Source organism: Lottia gigantea (genome assembly GCF_000327385.1).
Source record: "Lottia gigantea unplaced genomic scaffold LOTGIsca_65, whole genome shotgun sequence".
Classification (NCBI taxonomy): domain Eukaryota; kingdom Metazoa; phylum Mollusca; class Gastropoda; family Lottiidae; genus Lottia; species Lottia gigantea.
In genome coordinates, this window is record NW_008710211.1 from 1,488,626 (window position 1) to 1,511,789 (window position 23,164).

A 23,164-nucleotide genomic window follows, 5' to 3' on the forward strand; every position below is an offset into this window, starting at 1 on the left:
TAGAAAACTATCAAGAAGGCTAGTTTGGACTAGGATGGGGATTAGATTCCAATTTGACAATGTTCTCATCATCTATTGTTAAATAATTTGACAAAGAATCGATCCCTGATGTTATACTAAAACCATTCTTTAAAAACAACATTGACTAGAGGCTTCTGATGTAGTCTCTATAGGTTTGGTTGAGACCCCTTGGATTGGTTATTACGGGCAAGAAATATCACTATCACAAATTAAGTAATTGCTACTTTAAATGAATATATTAATCTTGTAAGATGTCTGATGAATGTATGGCAATTAATCTGGTAATTCAAGGTCGGTGGGTCCGTCTGTTGGTTGGTAGGCAGGTCATGATGATCTTACTCCTATCAGTCTAATGACTTTCTACATTTACTGAAAAAATATGAGACAAGATGAGATGAGACATGTTATTGTCATCTGAACTATTTATATGTACATTTTTCTCAAAATAAAAACGAAATGAATGGAGTTTTATGTCCTTTTTCTAATGACCTTGTACATTAACTGAAAAAAATGATACTAGACAAGATGAGACACATTATTGTCATCTAAATTATTCATTTCTACATTTTGCTCTAAATGAAAACGAAATGAATGGAGTTTTCTGTCTTCTTCTACTTTGCTTAAGAGAGGAGTAGAAGAAGTAATCATAGGGGTACTGACAATGGACTCTTCATCAGATCCAAAACTATTCTAAATTTCTACAGTGTTTCACTCTGAATGACAAACCATTAAGCCATGAATAGATGGGGTATGGTAGAAAATAGAACAAGTGAACACACGAGGTACAGATTAAGCCACGAATAGATGAGTTATGATGTATGGTGCGGAATAATCGATACAAACGAAAATAGAAGAAATGAACACACAGGGTACTTGTCTGGACACAGTGAGGACATGTTTCTATTCTATTATTTTCTACTGTATTGAACATCGCACATTGTTTATTGCCACCTTAACTCACTTGAAAAGTTCAGTAGCTCTTACAAATGTTTTTTTCGGATTTCAGGTTCCGTTTTGCAGTTCGGATCATCAGTAGGGCTACTTGGTTTGTTTATTGAGAACCATTCTTCCACTCTTGTTTTTCAGTGCCAATCACAATTGGACTCTAATTTTTTAACTTGGATTCAACTTTGCCAGCCAAATAATTATAAATACATACCCAAAACTTTAACATCAGTTCAGGTGTGTATGTTTTTTTATTTCATTTAGTTTTCAGACTGTTAAAGGAAAGTCTCACACACTTGTTTTTTTACGATTCCTGACCTTGACTGAAGACAGAAAGACCATGACCTTTGGATTAGTTTGTGTATAAATATATATTTTGGATAATCAATGATAAAACTATTGAGTGATGTGAACATGTTTATATTTCAACTCCTCTAGGGTTAAAGATAGTTTCATATCCCCCCCATTCACATCACCTGTTTATATCATGATGAGCTATAACTGTAAAGGTGCCGGTCGTTTAATTCCAGATATGAGCAACACTTTGACAGCTAATTGGGCCACTTGATCATGTTTGAAGATTTTGAGGTTGGTTACATTGGATTAATTCCAGTTGAAGTTTAGGCTAGTATTTTAGACAACCCTCCCTAGTATATAATTTACAGTATTTTGTTATCTTAAAGATTTAGCAAAGGGGCAAGGTCCATCGATTTCATTTGAATCATCATGTAGAATGTTAGACTCTTGTTGAAGTTTTGGCTAGTATTTTAGACAACCCTCCCTAGTTTATAATTTACGCATTTTATTATCTATCAAGGTATATCAAGATGGATGTAAATACCAACTTTATCATTTACAAGTTACAATAACATTATCCTTCCTTTGATAGTTTTTACTCTCAGAGCACCATATACTTTCTGTCTTACTGACAGATATCACCTTCTTAACTGAACCTAGTTTTTACTGATTCAACCACCTCATTGAGTAATTTACATTGCCTATTATGAACTGAATCATTATCCCAATCTGTCCAAATTTTTGTAAAAGTTCATTTATTTCTAAATATCAGCAGGTTTCAAGATTAAGTCAATGCCAAATTTTATTGTCTTTCTATTTCTGTGTGAATTCTGTTCTCTAGACCTTATCTGCATGTATGCTTATCTACTGTTACATATTTGGTATATTATTACATATTTGTATATTATTACATATTTTGTATATCATTAATATTTTGTATATCATTACATATTTTGTATATTATTACATATTTTGTATATCATTACATATTTTGTATATTATTACATATTTTGTATATCATTACATATTTTGTATATCATTACATATTTTGTATATCATTAATATTTTGTATATCATTACATATTGGTATTTGTATATTATTACATATTTGAATACATGTATTATTTTGTATATATTTTAATGTATTTAATCTATATCTATCAACTTATTTTGCAATTTTTGTATATAAGGAAAAGGGTCATATAGGTGAAAGCCTGTTCCCTAATATATTTTTTATGAATAAAATATTGTTTACAAAAATAAAAACACCCCAGGTTGAGAACGGGGGTCCTATGGCTTAAATTAAGTTTTTAAACAACACCCCTGACACTCTAGTCCCACACCACCAGGGGGTGAAAACACCCCAGGTTGGGACCCGCAGTTCTATGGTCTACATTAATTTTTTTAACAGGATATTCACCTTCTGTGTTTAATTTAAAAGATGTTTATACCTATATAAAAAAAAAACAGGTGTCTGCTATAAACACTAAATGCCAATAATTTATCGCCAATTCTGCTATTTTCTGGCTTTATGTGTCTTGTTTCTGATGTAAAATGGTATTTAGATATGAGAAATGGAACCATTAATGAGTGCATGTGATTTTGAACTTGGCTATACTCTCAACACACCTGTCAGTTTAAGACTAAACTTTTATTTCACTAGACATTGTCTACACTCATTAAATTCTTTGCATGTTGTAAGATTTGTATTCTGAATATTTAAATGAAGTCAGACATTATACTTCTTTTCATCAAAAAAGGCATCGCGTTAACGTTGTCTGCACCCATTAAAGTCTTGAGTTTTTAAATCTACTAATTGTTTTAATGATTTCAACAGTTCTTTGAGGTTCTTTTTCTTCATTCAGATCTTCATGTTAAGTGTAGAAAGGGTGAGAAGACTTTTTGAAAAGTGCATTAATTGCAGTTGTACTTGTGACATGTGCTCATGTATGTAATTCCTATATTGCAATTGTAAGCCTTAAAGATGCAGAATTCACAAAACAATATACACACTCATAAGTTGAGTGGTTTCTCTGAAATCAATCATAGGTGATAAAGAAAATTAAGTAATCCATGCCTCTTGACAGACATACACCATTATTGGGTATCAACTATGTTGTATGTATCAACTATGTTGTATGTATCAACTATGTTGTATGTATCAACTATGTTGTATGCGTTAGTATTTTTGCAATTACTCTTCCGAGTTTCAGGTCTGATGAAAGAGCTCTGATAACTTTGTATCAAAAAAAACAAAAAGCAACCTACTGGATTGTGACGTTTTTTCCACTGCATCAATTTGACCACCATTAATCCAAAAGATCCAAACGACATGGTTGATGAGTTAATCCAATTTTATTAATAATCCACTAATCCGACAGAAATTTTCCAGTTCATTTTTTTCTTTGTTTTCACAATTTATTATTTTAAATTAATTATTCATCTTTCATCATGTAGACGATAAATTAGACTCAGATCAAGTTTTAGTCAACTGCTAGTAATCCTTTCTTCGATCCTGTGTAACAGTCAAATTTAGCATTTTTCATCACCATAAGGCATACAATAACAATATTGATTCAAGTTGATCTAAATAATCCTTTCTTAGATTAAACAGGTCTAGTCCTTTCTTAAATCTTGTGTTAACATTGATATCAATCTCTTCAAATCCTAATTTTTAATCCAAAGCAGATCAGATATTAAACTATTCTTGTGTTCTTCAAGTTTAAGATTATGACAGTTTATAGTTTATTCAAACACAGAAATATTACGAACTGCAACATCTATAACTACACTTCAAATCAAAGTCCAATATTTCTTAAACTGGCAAACACTGAACCATAATTTTCACATAAACATCCGATTTTCTCTACAGTGAAATGATATGAAATTATAGGACCAAACCATGCTATCTGTGAAAACTGAAAACTGAACTCTTCCGAATGAAAATAATCTAACAGTATGTATCAGAGATAAGAAGAAGAATTCTATAATCTGGAGATGAAAGTGACGATATTATTATCATTAATGTTAACTTCAGCCATACTATAGATCATACTAAATATAAATTCAGTCCAAAATTTACTGTGACGTAGAGATGAAAACTTAAAATTCTCTCAGCTAGACATCTCAGATCATCAATTTTAATATCTCACAATATTTAACATGAAACTTATTGAAAAATAGACTTTTATTAAAATGATCCACAAAGAATAAACAAATCATAATCAAAAACTTTAGACCTTCAGAAATTAACAATTCTGACACAAAATGGCATTAAAATTTTAAACTTTTCACTGAAGAAACTGACAAATTAACAATTCTAAGACAAAATGGCAGGAACTTTCAGCTATCCACCAAGATAATTCAATGAAATGTTTTAGACCTATTGACTGATGAAATTAACAATTCTGAGACAAAATGGCAGGAAAAACTTTGAACTTTTCACTGAAGTATCAATTCTGAGACAAAATTGCAGGAACTTTCAGCTATCCACCAAAATAACTCAATGAAATGACTGTAGACCTATTGACTGATGGCAGGAAAAATTTTCAACTTTTCATTGAAGTAACAATTCTGAGACAAAATTGCAGGAACTTTCAGCTATTCACCAAAATAACTCATTGAAATGACTGACAAATACAGTAAAATATACAACATCGAGACAAAACCATGAAAAAATGATCTTCATTATCATATATACCATAATCCCTCAGTCACATACATTCCAGATTATATTAATGTCAGTTAATTAATTAAAGTTTCTATATCTCAGACTTTAATCTTATCTTATTTTAAAGGTGCAAGTCCACGAACTCAGAAATCAGAATTATCTTTAAAGAGGACAACAAACTTTAATGCTGTCTTATTTTAAATCCCTGGGCCGCATTCCACAAAAAAATATTACAATAAGAATTTGTCGTTAACATTGACAAATATAATATTTACGACAAAATTGATTGCAAGAATTTTTTTTAGATCAGGGCCATGGGGGGATCAGCAATGCCCCTGGGGTACCTTTAAGACTGTTTGAACAGAACAAAAGTGTTGTATATTGGATGCGTACTCTGTCCGAAGAATTCACAACTTTTGGTTACTTTCAGTTTGCCTATGGTGGGTGAGTGCGTACAAGGTGTTTCCATATTGTAGAAAAGAGGTAGGAAAAGTCAAAATAGCTGCTGAGAGATGTGTCTGATATAACAACCTTAACAGGACAGCTGATTTGGACAATAAATAAACTTGTACTAACAATCCTAACTGCAAACAAAACATGAAATCAACATGTATTGACAAAATATTGGTAGCAGCTGATGAACTTTTCACATGAAGAAGTATATCAATCATAAGTGAGTTTGTCATAATGGGAAGTGAGTGGTTTCAGGTAAATTCACACATGATCTATTTTTGTCACTCAATGTGCTACGCCTGGTGAGCAAAGTTGTATATTCGATAAAAGAACTTCCTTGAGGGGCATTTAGTAACTGGGGTATGAATAACTGGACACAATTATATAGATAACAATTACTTGAATAAATAACTTGCAATGTTTCGGCGATGATGCTTTCGTCTTTATCAAGTAATGATTATGTTATTTATTATAGTAATTGTTATCCATATAATTGTGTCCAGTTATTGATAAAAGAAACAAAAGCTAGTCTAATATCACTGTGTCTTTATATATGAGATAACAGCAGGGTTAACTTTCCAATATTAAAACTTGAGGTGTTTGAGATTTTTGATATTACACAACGCAGATAAACAAAACGTGATGTTACTCTCTGAGTATATCAACTAAAATAAATATATACAGTGTATACAAACTTTTTAACTTTCAAACTTACTGCATCTGGAAATAATCGGCCTGTATGTCACATGTCAGCCAAACTAAATTTATACAGTAGGTAGTAATGCATTGCCATGAAATATCATCAAAAAGACATAATCCACCAATTAAAATCAGACAGATATATCTGAATGTATGAATATTCCAGTTAACTTAAAGTCTAGTGAGTGGAAACTTCATAATAACAAAAGAAATTCTCCTTTGTTCCACAGACTTACTTAAACAGAAGAACATATACCTTATTTACTATACCAAAATCTACCTATAGGCCTACCTCTATACAAAAAGCCTGAAAAACAATTGTCATATATCCATGTAAAACAATGATAAAATCACACAAATATACATCCCAATGATGAATGTAGTTACCACTAGATGGAAATGAAATGAAATGAAATGAATGGAGTATTACGTCCTACTTTTCTGCACCATGTGAGCTAATGAAGACGGGTTACCACTAGATGAGAAACCAGCACTAAACTAAGGAAAATCCACTGAACGAATACGTTCAGAACGAATACGTTCAGAACGAATACGTTCAGACTAAGAAAATTATGAATTAACAGCTGTTAAAAGCACTAAAACACTTCCTGGACATACAATTAAAACCTGTGAGGTAAGTAATAATTCTGTTATATCACCAATCTACATTTTAAAAAAACACTATGTTTTCAGCCAAATATACTAGAAACTTTAGAAAATGAAAAAACTGCAGTACATCCACAAAACACAAATGGCAAATCAGATCAAGTCTGTAAGTCTACATATTAACTTCTGTTTTGGTTTTTACTCCACTAGAAATATATCGTGCACCTTCTTGATAAGAAACCACAAGTGTTTTCAGCTAAATAAAATCACATTTCACATCTCAGCTAATTATATGTACTGGTTTTATCATTTTAAAAATCTTCACAGAACTAACCGTTATCAAACTTTAATATAAAAAAACCTTCACAAAATCAACCACTTACAGCATTTCATAATCTACTTTTAATAGGAGAAACCTTCACATAACTTGGAAAGTTCATGGCATATTACTTTACTTCTCTACCAACAACCTGTCATACACTGGTAAAATCAAACCAAACAAGTTTAACGGACTGCCTACTAGCTAGAATAAATGTAAACTTTGATTAGAATATAAAAAGAGAGTGAGAAATTAGCTAGCATCTTATCTCTCAGTAGTTTATATTGCATCTCTACTTGTAGCTGATATCATTTCTTGTATTATCATACTCATATAACATCATATAATGGTAATTTTAATATCATTATCAGGGATTCTGTTTCATATTAACATTCACCAGATACAGCACTCATATGCCCTGATTGACCCCCATCTTAATAATAATGCAGCACTAGTACAAGGGGCTCTCAGTTAGCACATTACATTATTTTACAGACATGATATCATTATATTGGTAATTTGACTATCGTATTCAGGGATTCTGTTTCATATTAGCATTCACTGGATACTGCACTCACATGCCCTGATTTACCCCCATCTTAATAATAAGTACAGCATTAGTACAAGGGGATCTCAGTTAGCACATTACATTATTTTACAGACATGATATCATTATATTGGTAATTTGACTATCGTATTCAGGGATTCTGTTTCATATTAGCATTCACTGGATACTGCACTCACATGCCCTGACTGACCCCCCATCTTAATAATAATACAGCACTAGTACAAGGGGATCTCAGTAGGCACATTACATTATTTTACAGACATGATATCATTATATTGGTAATTGAATATCATTTTCAGGGATTCTGTTTCATATTAACATTCACCAGATACAGCACTCATATGCCCTGATTGACCCCCATCTTAATAATAATGCAGCACTAGTACAAGGGGATCTCAGTAGGCACATTACATTATTTTATATACATATCATTCTTTAACATATATTGGTAATTTGAATATCGTATTCAGGGATTCTGTTTCATATTAACATTCACCAGATACTGCACTCATATGCCCTGATTGACCCCCATCTTAATAATAATGCAGCACTAGTACAAGGGGATCTCAGTTGGCACATTACATTATTTTATATACATATCATTCTTTAACTTATATTGGTGATTTGACTATCATTATCAGGGATTCTGTTTCTCAAGATCACCAGACAGTATAATGATAACTCTGATGGGTTCAGGTAGAACACAAACAATGTTCACCCTTCAGGAATTGATATCACTGTATAAATGATATCTTGACCTGATATCACATTTGGAGACTGATATTAGAAACTGATAATTGAGACTGGATTAAAATCTAATTAGCAATTAATAAACTATATAATAAAGACTTCCAAGTGACTGAAAAAAATTCAGAGAATATGTATCCAGTGGTGTATTTCGGGGGCTGAGGGAGCATGGTGACAGAAAAAAATGAAATATTTATTCTACTTTCACTGCCAATATCGTGTTAGATTCATTCTCCCCACCCTGTAAAATCAAAAATGGCGCCGAAGTGCTCGCATGGGTCCCCCCCCCCCCTCTCTCAATGAAATCCTAGCTATGCCACTGAATGTATCCACACCAAGTTAGCATCTATCCTTTTCATGGAGGAGATCATAGATTTCAGAAGCTATTAATCAAAGCAACAAAAAAAGAGTTGGTTTACACCTAAAATCCAAACATCCTCTGAGTCGTTGTCCTGATGAGGATTTTATACCCGAAACAAGTGTAGCGAGCATGACAAGAGCACTGCTTAATTTAGTACCTAGTTTTCCTAATGACCATAAAGTGCCTCCTCCACAATCAACAATAAATAATGAATAAGCAATGTAGATCATAGTTTGTGTAAATCATTGAAATCTAATTAATAAAACATGAGGGACAACTCTTCATTACCTTTCATCTTCAAACTCTAATCAACTGATTTGATAGGAGTCCTGTAACCTTTATAGATAGTCTCACTTCATCAGACTCATATTGACCGCTACTCTCACATTGAAATCTGACATTCCTAACTCTGACATAAAATGGGCTGTCAAACTGGGCTAATGAAGACTGGTGGTGCCATACAATTAAGAATAAAACGCCGGTCTCACTAACATTATTGGTGTGTAAACGCAGTTGATCACTTGACAAACTGAAGAAGTCATTTATGTATGTTTGTGGTGTGATCAACGTTTAATTCTTATTTTTATATTGAGATATTTTTATTAACACAATTTACACCTTTTTAAATGATTCGTTACTTGAATTTGCCACAAAACTTAGATTGCGTCGTTGTTATGCTTTGACGACGTCATAGTGTCACGTGACAAACAACAGTTTATCGAAAAATAAACGCTAGTTTGCCTAACTGATAGTAGAAATGTAAATATTGTGCAATAAGGAGAATTGTCAGGTGTAAGTGTAAGTAAATTGTATGATGGTAAGACCTTAAAAGACACTAGGAATATCAAAGAAAATCACTGTAATATGCCTTAATGGTTTTGTCTTTGAAATAATTTCCAATATGTCAGATTGTCACTTTGGGATGTTAGTTAAAGGTTTATTAAAGTTCGAAATAATGTCATCAGACTCAGTGGAAGAGGACCACAAAGAAAACTGATAATAGTTAGTCACTAATGTTGATGTAAAATCTTTTCAAGGGGATCACCCATTTTCTGAACTCAGATTACCCCCAACTAGCCCTCTTCTGCACAAGGTTAACAAAGGCACTTTCATTAAGTTTTATGAAAATAGGCTAAACACATTTTCAAAGAACAGAAAAGTCCTTAAACTGCTAAAATTTCAAAAAGGAACGTCTAATTTGATGATGTACTGTATACATATCAAGTTTAATGAAAATCAGGGAGCTATACAAGTTCATTATTTGATGCCAAGGTGGGTTTCTGGTACAAAAAAACAGAGGCCTTCAGGAGAGGTTAACAGCTTGTCATTTGGTGAGAAATGTACAATTTTTACGGAAGACAGCACAACCTTCCTTTGAGATGCAGAAAGGGCCCCAATAAACAAATTTGTATCATCAAAGCTTTATGCTTGTCTCTGGATGCCCAATTCATTTTCATGATGTGTATATTTGTTTGTACATTGTTTGTGAAAAAAAAATACTGTTTAAACCAACCCTCTTTCAGGGCCTATCCATCAACATCACCTATAAACATAGTGAGTGTATCTTGGATTAGTATTTCTAGATTGGAACAAGACTTTGAGACTGATAAAAGAGACTGCAATTAGTGTAGGAGACAAACAATCAAGTAACCTTAGTAATGTAAAGCCACAGAGGAAATGACAAGTTGTCTTCAATGTCTAAAATCTAGACTTATTAATGACAGCTGATAGACCATTCTGACAATAACCACTCTATGGTCAACAGTCCACAACATGTCCACTCTTCCAATAATAAAAATGAAATAAATGGAGTTTTAAATCCTACTTTTCTGAACCATGTGTGCTAATAAAGACGGGCAACGCCATGCAGTGTGCAATGACGTAAATTTTGCCAAGACAGCGGCATTAGTCTGCTCATTTACGATTTCCAACTGTCGAGGGATCTTTAACATGCACAGCCTGTATCACACAGGGCCTCAGTTTATTGCCCTATCTGAACGACTAGACTTCCATGTTCTTCCAATTATAAATTCAGATACTATATATCAATATACAGTTATTAAACTTAAAAAGGCCTCATGCTTAATTTGAAAGAAATTTTATTTAAAATTGAAATATTAAAAAAGAAATACACACATAGGTTCTGTTTTAATATTTCTATATCGCTCTACAGTTGGTGTATTGAACACTATTTTAACAGTGAAAATAATTTATTGTATTGTAAAAAATTAAAAATATGAATATGATATTTGCAAGATACTCGCTTATTTAATGCCAACAGTAAAAGTGAAGTCCTTTGAAGTCTACTGAAAGAGTTATTGTTATGGACTACAGGATACTTGCCTCATAGAAAAAAAACCCTAGTTACAACTGGGACTTACGAACAGTGTGTTGTACTATTCATCTAATTCAAATGAAATGAAATAAAGTGGAGTTTTACTTCCTACTTTTCTGCACCATGTCATTTAATTCAAGAAAAAAAAGGACCTTACCACCATCAAAACTGCACATCTAGTTTACTTGGTAAAGCAATTACTTTGACCATGGGATGTTAGGTTAGTACCAGTTTCAGAAAGTTTTAACCCTTTCAAACATTATCAATGCTGTTCAGTGCAATGTTGAATACAAATTATTAGCATAACGTCCTCCCTCTTTTTGTATCTTTTTTCAAATGTAATGTGTCTGATGCAGTGTGAGATTATTAATACAGTAGACAATAGTAGAAGTGTATCGTGTCTTGATCGTTTCCTCGTGTTTTCACTTCTTTTATTTTCTACTGTATCAATAATCCTGCACCGTACACTGCACTGGGCACGGCACGGTCTATTCCCACCTCTACACATACAATGATTCTGTTATTTTGTTATAAAAGGAGGCTAGGCAATAATCGTGTTGATACATCGTGATTATTTTTATCCAACGCAATGTATTGATAAGAAGAAAAGAATAGTGATGCAATAATTCATAGTCGAAGTCCTCGACAGGGCTTCTATAAGCCTTTCATTCCTTTATCTTTATTTAAACTGAAGTCTTTTAGAAAAAATCGTACTATTTGCATTTACAAGTTCATAAAGAAGTCTTTGATAAAAAACACAGTACCTGTAGCTGATGAGACGAGCTAATTTTATCACAGACTGGTTTTTAATTCAATGTCTAATGATGGGAAAAATAACAATCACACATTTATAACTCATCTAGCCAACTCAACAATACATGTTTATATCTAAATATAAACACTACAGACTACCTGATGTGGTATTAATACTTCTACATCAGCACTATTCACTGATCCAGTATCCATTGACTTTACAATAAGCTCACTTACAAAATTTCAAGAAGGTAGTGGACCACAGCCATATACACCCACCACGGCATTCGGATGGTAAAAACGAAACATCCATTTTCATCAAAATCGGTTGAAACTAAGAGAGTAATAGCATATTCAAGATTTTGGGGCAAGGGCAATAACTCTGCTTCTTACGGTCAAAAATAGCTCAAATTCGAACTTGATCTTCGTTTTATGAATATGTAAACACAAACCGAATTTCATTTGATTCCATCCAAATATCTAGTTTTTAGAGCGTTTACAAGCAAATGTTGACGGACAGACGGACCGACGGACGGACAGGGGTGCCGACAATACACGTCCACATAGAGAGATGTGAGCGTATAAAAATGGACTTTTATGTACTACTCCTCTGTAATGAGACAAGGGTACAAGGGTAATGAGACAAGGGTAATGAGACAAAGGTAATGAGACAAGGGTAATGAGACAAGGGTAATTTTGACGGACTTTGACATTACCAACCTTTTCATATATATATGTATTTGGATATGGAAAAAGTTCATACATTAGCTTAATTAACTGACGTAAATCCAGCATCAATTGACTTGACAATAAACTCAAAATCCAACAGATAGCTATAGAAATACAAAGCACCATTAACAGATGTAAATTCAGTAAGCTGCAGAATCAACAGGAGGGATGCCACCTGGATTCACGTTTTATCCAGATTATTTGAATTCTGGATAACTCACCATGGCTACAGATACTAACAAGCCTGTAAATCAACAGACACCTACAATATCAGATTATAACAACAACCCATGTTCAAATCAAAAGTAAATTAATTACATATCAGAGGAAGATATATTAAAGCTGTTACTCAGTTAAACAGAATTTGAATCAGCAGATGAAAACCAAAATATTCAACCATTACAATGAATAATTGTCCATCAAAAATCACAAAATACAAAGAATCACAATTGCATAAATATTATCCCATTGTCTTTCATAGAACTTAACAACGGAACACAATTTTCTTTGGCAGTTAAAAAGCTCAAGAAGATTTCAGTACACAAGCACCAGAGACTTCCAAATTAAAGAAACTTTTAATTCCTGGTTCTAAAAACAAATATTATTAATTCAGAAGGTACTTGCCAGTTTGAAAAAGTGCTGATTTACAATTACCCAACCTTTAGTATTTCTGGAAGCTCAATTTAAACATCTTTGAAACAATCAAACTTTTGGCTCCTGGTAGCACAATTTGCAGGAATTAAGAAATATCAGAAATGAAAGGGTAAGTTCCCTTCAGCAAACTTGAGTAAGCTCCCACAGATAATACAAAAAATATCAAACTTTTGTTATCCTGTCTCAAAAACTTCCACATATTCACAGAATTAAACCAAAGAAACACTTTTAAAATGTTAGTTCGAGATGGAGAAAAAATGCACAAAACTTTCACAGCAGGGAAAAAGAATAATTAAAGTTTTAGTTCCTTGTTTGAGTAATTGTTAACAATTTCTACACAATAAAGGTTGACGTTACTTGACAGTAACTTAGCTTCACTATAGCGATAGTAATTTCCTTAGAAACCAACATGTTATCCACGACACCTTTAATATAACTTCTTAATTAACTTCTACTCTATTACTCATTTCATTGGCTTACAACGTACAACTCATTTCATTGGCTTACAACGTACAACTCATTTCATTACACAAACTATCTTCCCTTCTTCCAATCATCCAACTGACGGAGCTTTTCACTCATACAAACAAAATGTCTATCAACTACAAACTAGCATCATTGACAATTCTATCATTCAAACAATTGGATGTAAGTTTTATATCACTTTCTAGAAATAAACCTGACAATATCTGAGATTGAACAATCATCTTTATCTATAAGATTTGAACGACATATAGAAGCGAGGAACACATATAACAAAACACAAGACAATATTATGGAATAAAACACACTTCTTTAATAAGGTAGGGCTTATTACATCTGATGACGACACGTGTATATTGTGTTGAAACGTTATGTGCCCTTATCTGATTACGAACACATGTATATTGTGTTGAAACGTTATTTGCCCTAATCTGATGACGAACATGTGTATATTGTGTTTAAACGTTACGTGCCCTAATCTGATGACGACACATGTATATTGTGTTGAAACGTTATGTGCTTAACCTTAATAAAGAAGTGTGTTATATTCCATAATATTATCTTGTGTTTTGTTATAGATTTATCTAATTCCCAAGAAACCACTGATATAGAGACAGGTGTGTGAGGTACGCACCTCAAAAGACGTGACATCTTGTAGGAAAATAGTACCCTTTCCTCTTGTCCGCTATCAGGGGACAAACCATCAACATCATCCCTAGGGTCAGAGTTTCTAAGGCTACTTTTCCATAAACTGTCTTCATTATCTCTATTTCGTAGCAGAAAATTTCGGCATAAAACTATGGTATATTTTTCATAAAAACCAGGACATATTCCACAAATTTAGACATCCACAGAATCCAATTTTATAACAAAAACTTTGTACTTAATAAACAATATCAAATATAATGAATCAAGTGAACGATATATTCCATTTGTTATTCTTATTTTTACCAATCCTTAATGAAACTGTTTGAAAGAGTAAAATCTCGGTAATCCATGCGATAAAATTTCACTGTCTTCAAAACAAAGGAAGTTACATCTCAACACCTTTTGCCGAGATTAATAAACACTGATTAATAAAAGTTATTTTTTGAAACCTCGTTAAGACAATAATTAATAACGATAACACTTAAGATAATCTGGCAGCTCTCCATTAACGATATAAAATCTTCAGGCTCCATTTAATAAATCATATTGGCTACATCAAAACAGCCCAGCAGTTGGTTAATTATTTTTGTTTTTTTACCAAGATATTTAGCTTTTATTACTATGGTTGACTTCAATCTGACACTTTCAGTTCATTCAACTGTTGTATTCAGAGAGAATGGACCTCACCATTCTTGTTTCTTAAAGGGACAGGTGCACCTTTTTTTGGACAGATCACACCTTAGTCACAGAAACTAAAATATTTTAGCTAAGCTAGTCAGTAGAAGTATTCACAGCTCACCATCAAAATTTGAGCCTTCAAACCTATGTGTGTCTTGAATTATCTGTGTTTAAAGGTTAAAAAGACTCGTCTATCTCTGACATATATAGAAATAGTGAAAAGATTCATAGTTTTAAGCATTTCTAGTACATTTGAAAACTATTTACATATATTCAAGACCCAAATCAACCCCTGAAAATTACAAAGCTGTCCCTTTTGCAACTAAATTTCAAAACCATTTTTGCTACATTCATTAAACACAACAGTTTATTACTAGTACTACTGATTTCTTGTCAAACATTGACACCATTTCTCTCTTGACTTTTGATTCCTTCAGAATGACCATCTAGTTAACCACTAAAAATCATAATGGTTCATTAGCTGCTGCCAATGTTTTGTCAAACTGTTATTTTAGATGTCTTATGGTTCAGATCTTTAGTAATTTCTTATTGGTCAGTGACTGCATTTCAATAAAAAACTGTTTAAGCAAGACAAATCAAAATCTTGTCCAAAGTATGGCAAAATTGAGAGAAAAATTAATATAGTAGTGGACTCCTCCAAAGAGAAGTACCATCAGTGATCTTAATACTGTGCACGTTTTAAGATTGAGATATTTCTGACACCAAGCCACAGTTTCAATCTGTGAAGGTCTGAGAGCTATAAGTAAAAAATGGCTTGTCAAGATGGCAAAAAAGACCAAGACATGAGGTACAAGAGGCTTGAGAAATCTGAAAGAAAATCAAAAGGCATCAAACAGTTCTCCTCTCAGTAAAAAAAGCACTGAATAGAACAACTATTAGAAACCTGTGGTAATACTGAGCTGGAATCCATAATGAAATGATGTTTTAATTACTCCTCTCTTCTATTTTTAAACATTTACCAACAACAACATAATTAGCTTACAATTTTGAATACTAATTAAAACCACATAGATCTGTATTGATGAAATATCTACACTGTAGGATGAAGAAACTGTTCAACAGGTTTTCAAAGATGAACAGCACCATACTGGACTGGGGAATTTGAGATTTTCTTAGAACATTGATAGAATGACTAACATCTAAGACAAGCCAGGTGCTATGATAACCCATGGTTTTTCACACCATACTGGACTTTGGGAATTTAAGATTTTTTCAGAATACTGATAGAATGACTAACATCTAAGACAAGCCAGGTTCTATGATAACCCATGGCGTTACTGCAACAAACTGAAATTGTAAAATTTAAATTTTTCCCAAAACGTTTTCAGCCATTAAAATAACTTACATGGTTCACCTGGTCCTTTGAGGAAGTCTTTCAGCTATTTGTGGTTTCCAATAGCAATTATCTCTTTTCTCAAAGATCAGAATAGATCAATCTGAACTCAGCTTTATGGTACTATCATTATCAACAACCTCAGGTGTACATTATGTACTGCACAATTTTATGTTATGGGGTTATATAGACGAAAGACTGTTCCCAAATCTTTTTCATATAATTGTAAATAAAATATTTTTAAAAAAAAAAACATCATATTTTGGGTGATTTTCTGTTTGCAATTCTAGTGATTTCTAGTTTTGAAGAAAATACCATGCAGAAGAAATGAAATGAGTTTTACATCCTACTCTTCTACACTTTTTATGGTCTAATGAAGACAGGCAATGCCATGCAGTGTGTAATGAGGATAATTTTGCCAGAACAGGGGCACCTTGCAGAAGAAAGAGCATTTCAAAAGTTTAACCAGCTTTGAGGATAACATTACAGGATTACCACCCTACCATCAATATCCAATGATTCTAAATAAAATATCTGAATAATCCATAAATCAGAAAACCATACTAACAACAAGAAACAAGAATATACACAGGTAAATGTCTTAATTCCATGATATTTATAGGTACCATAAACCCCAATAACATTAACTAAGTTGAAAGCAATTATTGTGATGTGTATAAAACTCTCGGAATGTCATAACATCTGATGGACTCTGGCAGTATTATGGGTTTTACATGCAAGAGCTTATTGACTTATTTCTTGGTAATTTTGCTCATGACTGTTTGTTTATGGGTGGGAAGGCAGGTAGGAATTTTTATTGGACCAGTGTTTGGCAACATTGTCTGATTCCTATTTATAATCACCCTGAAAATACACATATCTCCACCAGAAAACTAAAGCAGATGAAATGAAATAAATGGAGTTATACATCCTACTTTTCAGCACCATGTGGGCTAATGAGGGAAATTTTGCCAGCACAGCGGCATTAGCCTGCTCTTTTTCGATTTTCAACTGTCAAGGGATCTTTAACGTGCACGGCCTGTAACATCTGAGTTCTCGGTTTATTGTCCCATCCAAACAACTAAACGCTTTTTCCATGTCAGCCCCTCGTACCTGCATCACTGACAGGGAAACCGGGTTGAAAAATCCGAAGATATTACCTTGACCTATGCCAGGATTGAACCCTGAACCTTCGGGTTAGCGAGCAAGCTTCTATCTCACTGAGCTGGTAACCAGAGCAAATGAAAGCTATTCTGAAAAGTTCCTGATGAAGATGATAGACCTCTATGAAATCTCTAAATATATTAGCAAGTATCTATCTATTTAAGATATGCCAAAATAAGACTCAGGAATCCATCAAAAGTTCTACAATTGTAAACATCTTTAAAACTAAAAAGGTAAACGTTTAAGTTCTAAAAGCAGTGCTGTAGAAAAGTTTATAAAATTTTTCAAAAATGTCTTTACTACATTTTTTTTCAATTCAGATTAAAATACAACCTTTAGATCTGAAATAAATGCTGCAAGCTGTGTAAAATAGAAGGTTTAACACCTTGAAGTGGTATTTTAAGAGAAAAGGAAGAAAGACTAGAAGTTTGTTTGAAGATAAAAAGGTAAAGGTTCCACCCTAGACTCATATCTTCTCACCGTTTTATTTGAAATTTGAGAAGTTTTTTTTATAAAAAGAAATTATTTATTAGAAATATGTTTTACATCATAGATACCAACTGATATTAAACTTTGATATTTTACATCTTTTTTCTTTAAAACCATAGTAACTGTTCTACTTATATTATACTTATAGATTTATAGTTTTTTTACATATTAAAATTAATATTTACAAACCAAATAGCATGGAGTTGTTTATCCTACTGCTTCTGAATGCACTGATGAAGACAAGCAATGCCATGCAGTGTGCAATAAGATCATTTAACCTGAACAATGGCATTAGCCTACTGGATTTACAACAGTTGCTATATTTACAGCAACTATTATCATTAAAATTTTTATTCAATATATATTCAACTACCAACGATATCACCCAAGATATCACCCAATAAACACGGATTGAACTTAAAGATGGGTTTCCTTATTTTTTAGTGTCAAATTAAGCAAACTATTTGATTAATTGGTGTTAGTAATGAATTATCATGTAATTTTAACCATATCATTATTGCGTATAATTAAGACTTTTAACCAATCATAAATGTTCATGTATGTACAGTCTGGATAAAAAAAAAAAGACTTTTTGACCTTTCTTCATCGGTCACTCATTAGAATTCTGCTGGTAATTCTCTTCTAATTTAGCTAATTATAAATCAATTATGGACTGGTATTTTTCCCAATCATTAGAACCCTTTACATTCTGTTCATATAAGTATAGCATTTTCATTTTCATAAATGAAAATAAGGGAACCCATCTTCAAAGAATACTCATTCAATGCCATGATAATGTAAATAACTGTACTGTTTAACGGTTTTTGATGATATTTCACACATGGGTACAATTTTGGCTACAATAATGTAACCTTTCACTAAAGGAAATTTAATTTTATTCGCTTATTCAGTAAATCTCTGATCTTTAAATAATCCACTAAGGTAATTCCCCTTTATGCACCAATGGTGGTGGTGCTTTAACCTTACCAGTGTCTGGCATTAAATTGCCTTGAGGTGGTTAACAAATTTTAAACAGTGGAAACCTTGATATTTACCTCTAACGATGAGCTAGACCATTTCTTATATGCTGAAGGTGAAAGCTCAGTTATAAGCTAGTTGCATTGTTGTCTGCTAGGGCAATGGAATAGCTCAGTTGGTAGAGAGTTGGATTGTCTAGGACAACGGAATAGCTCAGTCAGTAGCTAGTTGGATTGCCGTCTGCTTGGACAATGGAATAGCTCAGTAGGTAGTGAGTTGGACTGTTGTCTGCTAGGACAATGGAATAGCTCAGTTGGTAGTGAGTTGGATTGTCGTCTGCTAGGACAATGGAATAGCTCAGTTGGTAGCGAGTTGGATTGTCTAGGATAACGGAATAGCTCAGTCAGTAGCTAGTTGGATTGCCGTCTGCTTGGACAATGGAATAGCTCAGTAGGTAGTGAGTTGGACTGTTGTCTGCTAGGACAATGGAATAGCTCAGTTGGTAGTGAGTTGGATTGTCGTCTGCTAGGACAATGGAATAGCTCAGTTGGTAACGAGTTGGATTGTCTTCTAGGACAACGGAATAGCTCAGTCGGTAGCGAGTTGGATTGTCGTCTGCTAGGACAATGGAATAGCTCAGTAGGTAGCAAGATGGACTGTGGAAAGCTTAGTAGCGAGTGGGGCTAGGGCTGTGGAATAGCTCACTCTACAGTGAGTTGGATTGTCGTCTGCTAGGACAATGGAATAGCTCTACAGTAGTGAGTTGGATTGCTGTCTGCCAGGACAGAAGGATAGTTAAGTTTGCAGTGAGTAGGATTGTCGTCTGCTAGGACAATGGAATAGCTCTGCAGTAGTGAGTTGGATTGCTGTCTGCCAGGACAGAAGGATAGTTAAGTTTGCAGTGAGTTGGGATGTTGTCTGCTAGGACTGTGGAAAGCTTAGTAGGTACTGAGTTGGGCTAGGGCTGTGGAATAGCTCACTCTACAGTGAGTTGCATTGTTGTCTGCCAGGATTGTGGAATAGGTCAGTAGGTAGTGAGTTGGATTATGGTATGCTAGGACTGTGGAATATCTCTGCAGTAGCGAGTTGGATTGTTGTCTGCCAGGACAGAGGGATAATCCATTAGGTAGCAAGTTGGATTGTCGTCTGCTAGGGCTGTGAAATAGCTCTGCAGTAGTGAGTTGGATTATCGTCTGCTTTGACAATGGAATAGCTCAGTCTGCGGCGAGTTGGGTTGTTGTCTGCTAGGACTGTGAAATAGCTCTGCAGTAGTGAGTTGGATTATCATCTGCGTTGACAATGGAATAGCTCAGTCTGCGGCGAGTTGGGTTATAGTCTGCTAAGCAATTAGTTTCTATGAGTTTAAATCCGTCTCAAGGTAACCCATATGACCTAAATGAAAGTTCAGCCTTGATAATATAACCTTAATCCACCTCGACCAATCTTTCAACTCTCTGATGTATTTCAACAGATGGTGTTTATATCATCTTCCAAAAAACAACAAGTCAATATTAGCTTTATCTGCCTAATAAAACTTAAATACGAGCCTATTCAAATATACAGAAACCAGAAAACATCCAGAGCAAAATATCTCTTATTCTTCTGTTGAACTGTTGAATTTCATCGAGGTTTGAAATGTTATTCATTGAACCTTTTTTTAAAGTATGTTTATCTAAAAAAAAAAAATCTCAAATCTCAAATCTCAAATGATTTATTTCCATTGCATTTTTTTCAGTCAACAATTCATAATACGCCTTCCATCTTCTCTTGCTTTTTTATAAACTTGTTTGGTTATGATCTGTATATCTGGAAATTTGACCAAATTATGCAATCTGTGTATAAAATATCATTTGAGTTTAGTTATGCAATCATATCACAAGAAACACCCGACTGATGGGAAACTGGAATAATACCAATAGACGCTGTCCACAATGCACATAAATAATCCTGTTTTCAGTCTTTAAAACAACAAGTAATGTTTTGCTAAACTTCAAGAGAAACAGTTTTATTATGGAAAGTATCATGGATGGCTGAAAATGATCTCCAGCAGCTGGTAGAGCTAATACTTGACATCTATATACATATAACAGCAGGGTGCTCTTAAAATATGCCCACAGCTGAGATGAACCACCATCTAGTTCCTTGGGTTTGGCGTATATTTCAATTCCCCTTTATTCTTGATGTACTGGTATGGTCAATCTTTTTGTGAAGTTAATAGCGTTTTCTTGTAAAATATGCCAACAGTTGCACCAACCAATATCTCATTCTGATGGTTAATTATCAACATTGAAACAGTTTAAAACATACACTTCTCATTTTATTTACATGCTGTGAATAATATTCAACTCATTATGTGGGATTTATTGCCAGTCATTCTTTTTCCTAAGTTAATAGCTTGCACTACCAAAGTATGCAACACCATTATATAACTCAGTTGGCAGTAAGTTGGGTAATCATCTGCTTGGGTGCAGTGGGTTCGAATCCTTCTCGTTGACAGACATATTTGTAGAGTCTTTAAGAGTCAATCTTATACATATCTAGTACCATTATTATTATAGACACAGAAACAGAAATTAATGTTTTTCTTTTATATTCCATGAATTATCAGAGTTCAATACATATTGTATCTGAAGTTATCAGCTCATGTTTCTTAAATCCTAAGAAGTCATTATAAACATGAAAACAAGTGGTGAGAATAAGAATCTATTTCTTATGAGACAGGTGAATGATAGAAACAGGTGTTTGTACAAACATATTTACATCTACCATCAGACAAACATTTAATATTCTTAAACCCCATACAGATCATCCAGTATAACCTCGTATTCTAGGCAATTAACCATGAAGCTTTCTTCCAGGTCAATCATAAATACCAGTTTTCCATTATGTGTAAGTTTAATGATAAATACCAGTTTTCCATTATGTGTAAGTTTAATGATAAATACCAGTTTTCCATTATGTGTAAGTTTAATGATAAATACCAGTTTTCCATTATGTGTAAGTTTAATAATAAATACAGTTTTTCATTGTGTTTAAGTTCAATCATGAATTCAGGTTTTTCATTGTGTAAGTTTAATAATAAATTCAGGGTTTTTACTGTGTGTAAGTTCAATGATAAATTCAGGTTTTTCACTGTGTAAGTTCAATGATAAATTCAGGTTTTCATTGTGTAAGTTCAATGATAAATACAGGTTTTTCATTGTGTGTAAGTTCAATAATAAATTCAGGGTTTTTCATTGTGTGTAAGTTCAATAATAAATTCAGGTTTTTCACTGTGTGTAAGTTCAATAATAAATTCAGGTTTATTCACTGTGTAAGTTCAATAATAAATTCAGGTTTTTAACTGTGTGTAAGTTCGATGATAAATTCAGGTTTTTCATTGTGTAAGTTCAATGATAAATTCAGGTTTTTCATTGTGTAAGTTCAATGATAAATTCAGGTTTTTCATTGTGTAAGTTCAATAATAAATTCAGGTTTTTCATTGTGTAAGTTCAATGATAAATTCAGGGTTTTTCATTGTGTAAGTTCAATAATAAATTCAGGTTTTTCATTGTGTAAGTTCAATAATAAATTCAGGTTTTTAACTGTGTGTAAGTTCGATGATAAATTCAGGGTTTTTACTGTGTGTAATTTCAATAATAAACTCAGGTTTTTCATTGAGTGTAAGTTCAGGAATTCGATAATGAAATAATAGTGTAAATTCCATAATAAATTCTTCTGTTTTCTTTTATATTGTCATGTTGTATAATAAAACCCAGGAGTAGTAAACCATATAAATTGTTAACACATAAATTGTGGAAATGTTGTGTACAAAAAACCCCTCAGGATACCAGGTTACATTATTTAACTGTAGTCTGTGTATGTGTGAGAGACATGAGTTACCTACCTTCTGCCCGCCACTGCTACTACTATCTGTTGTACCAGTGGTTGCTGTGGAATTCATGGAGGTTAGAGAACCTCGTCTTTCTATACTCAATTCTTCTAGAGAGTTCGTATCACTCTCCAACTCTCTACAAATAAAATCATTAAATAAATACAAAACAATAATACAAGAAGAAAATCTTTGGTTTTGAGGATCCTGTCAACCAACTGACTCATACCAAATCTCTTAGAATCAGATGGGAATGACAATCCTGTTAAAAGATACTACAATTCCAGAAAAAATACAAGTTTTATTTCAAAGAAAATTCCAATGTTTGACAGATTTTTAATT

General features: G+C 33.1%; 1 protein-coding gene across 1 annotated transcript in view; it reads right to left on the reverse strand.

Annotated features, from left to right (window-relative positions):
• The window catches only part of LOTGIDRAFT_220800 (hypothetical protein), a gene marked incomplete at its 3' end in the record, with an annotated part of 129,035 nt that overhangs the window by 52,939 nt on the left and 52,932 nt on the right, over positions 1 to 23,164 (reverse strand). The window contains exon 35 of the mRNA XM_009064818.1: positions 14,256 to 14,355. Coding sequence (XP_009063066.1) covers positions 14,256 to 14,355 — 100 coding nt within the window. The remainder of the gene's footprint in view (positions 1 to 14,255; positions 14,356 to 23,164) is intronic.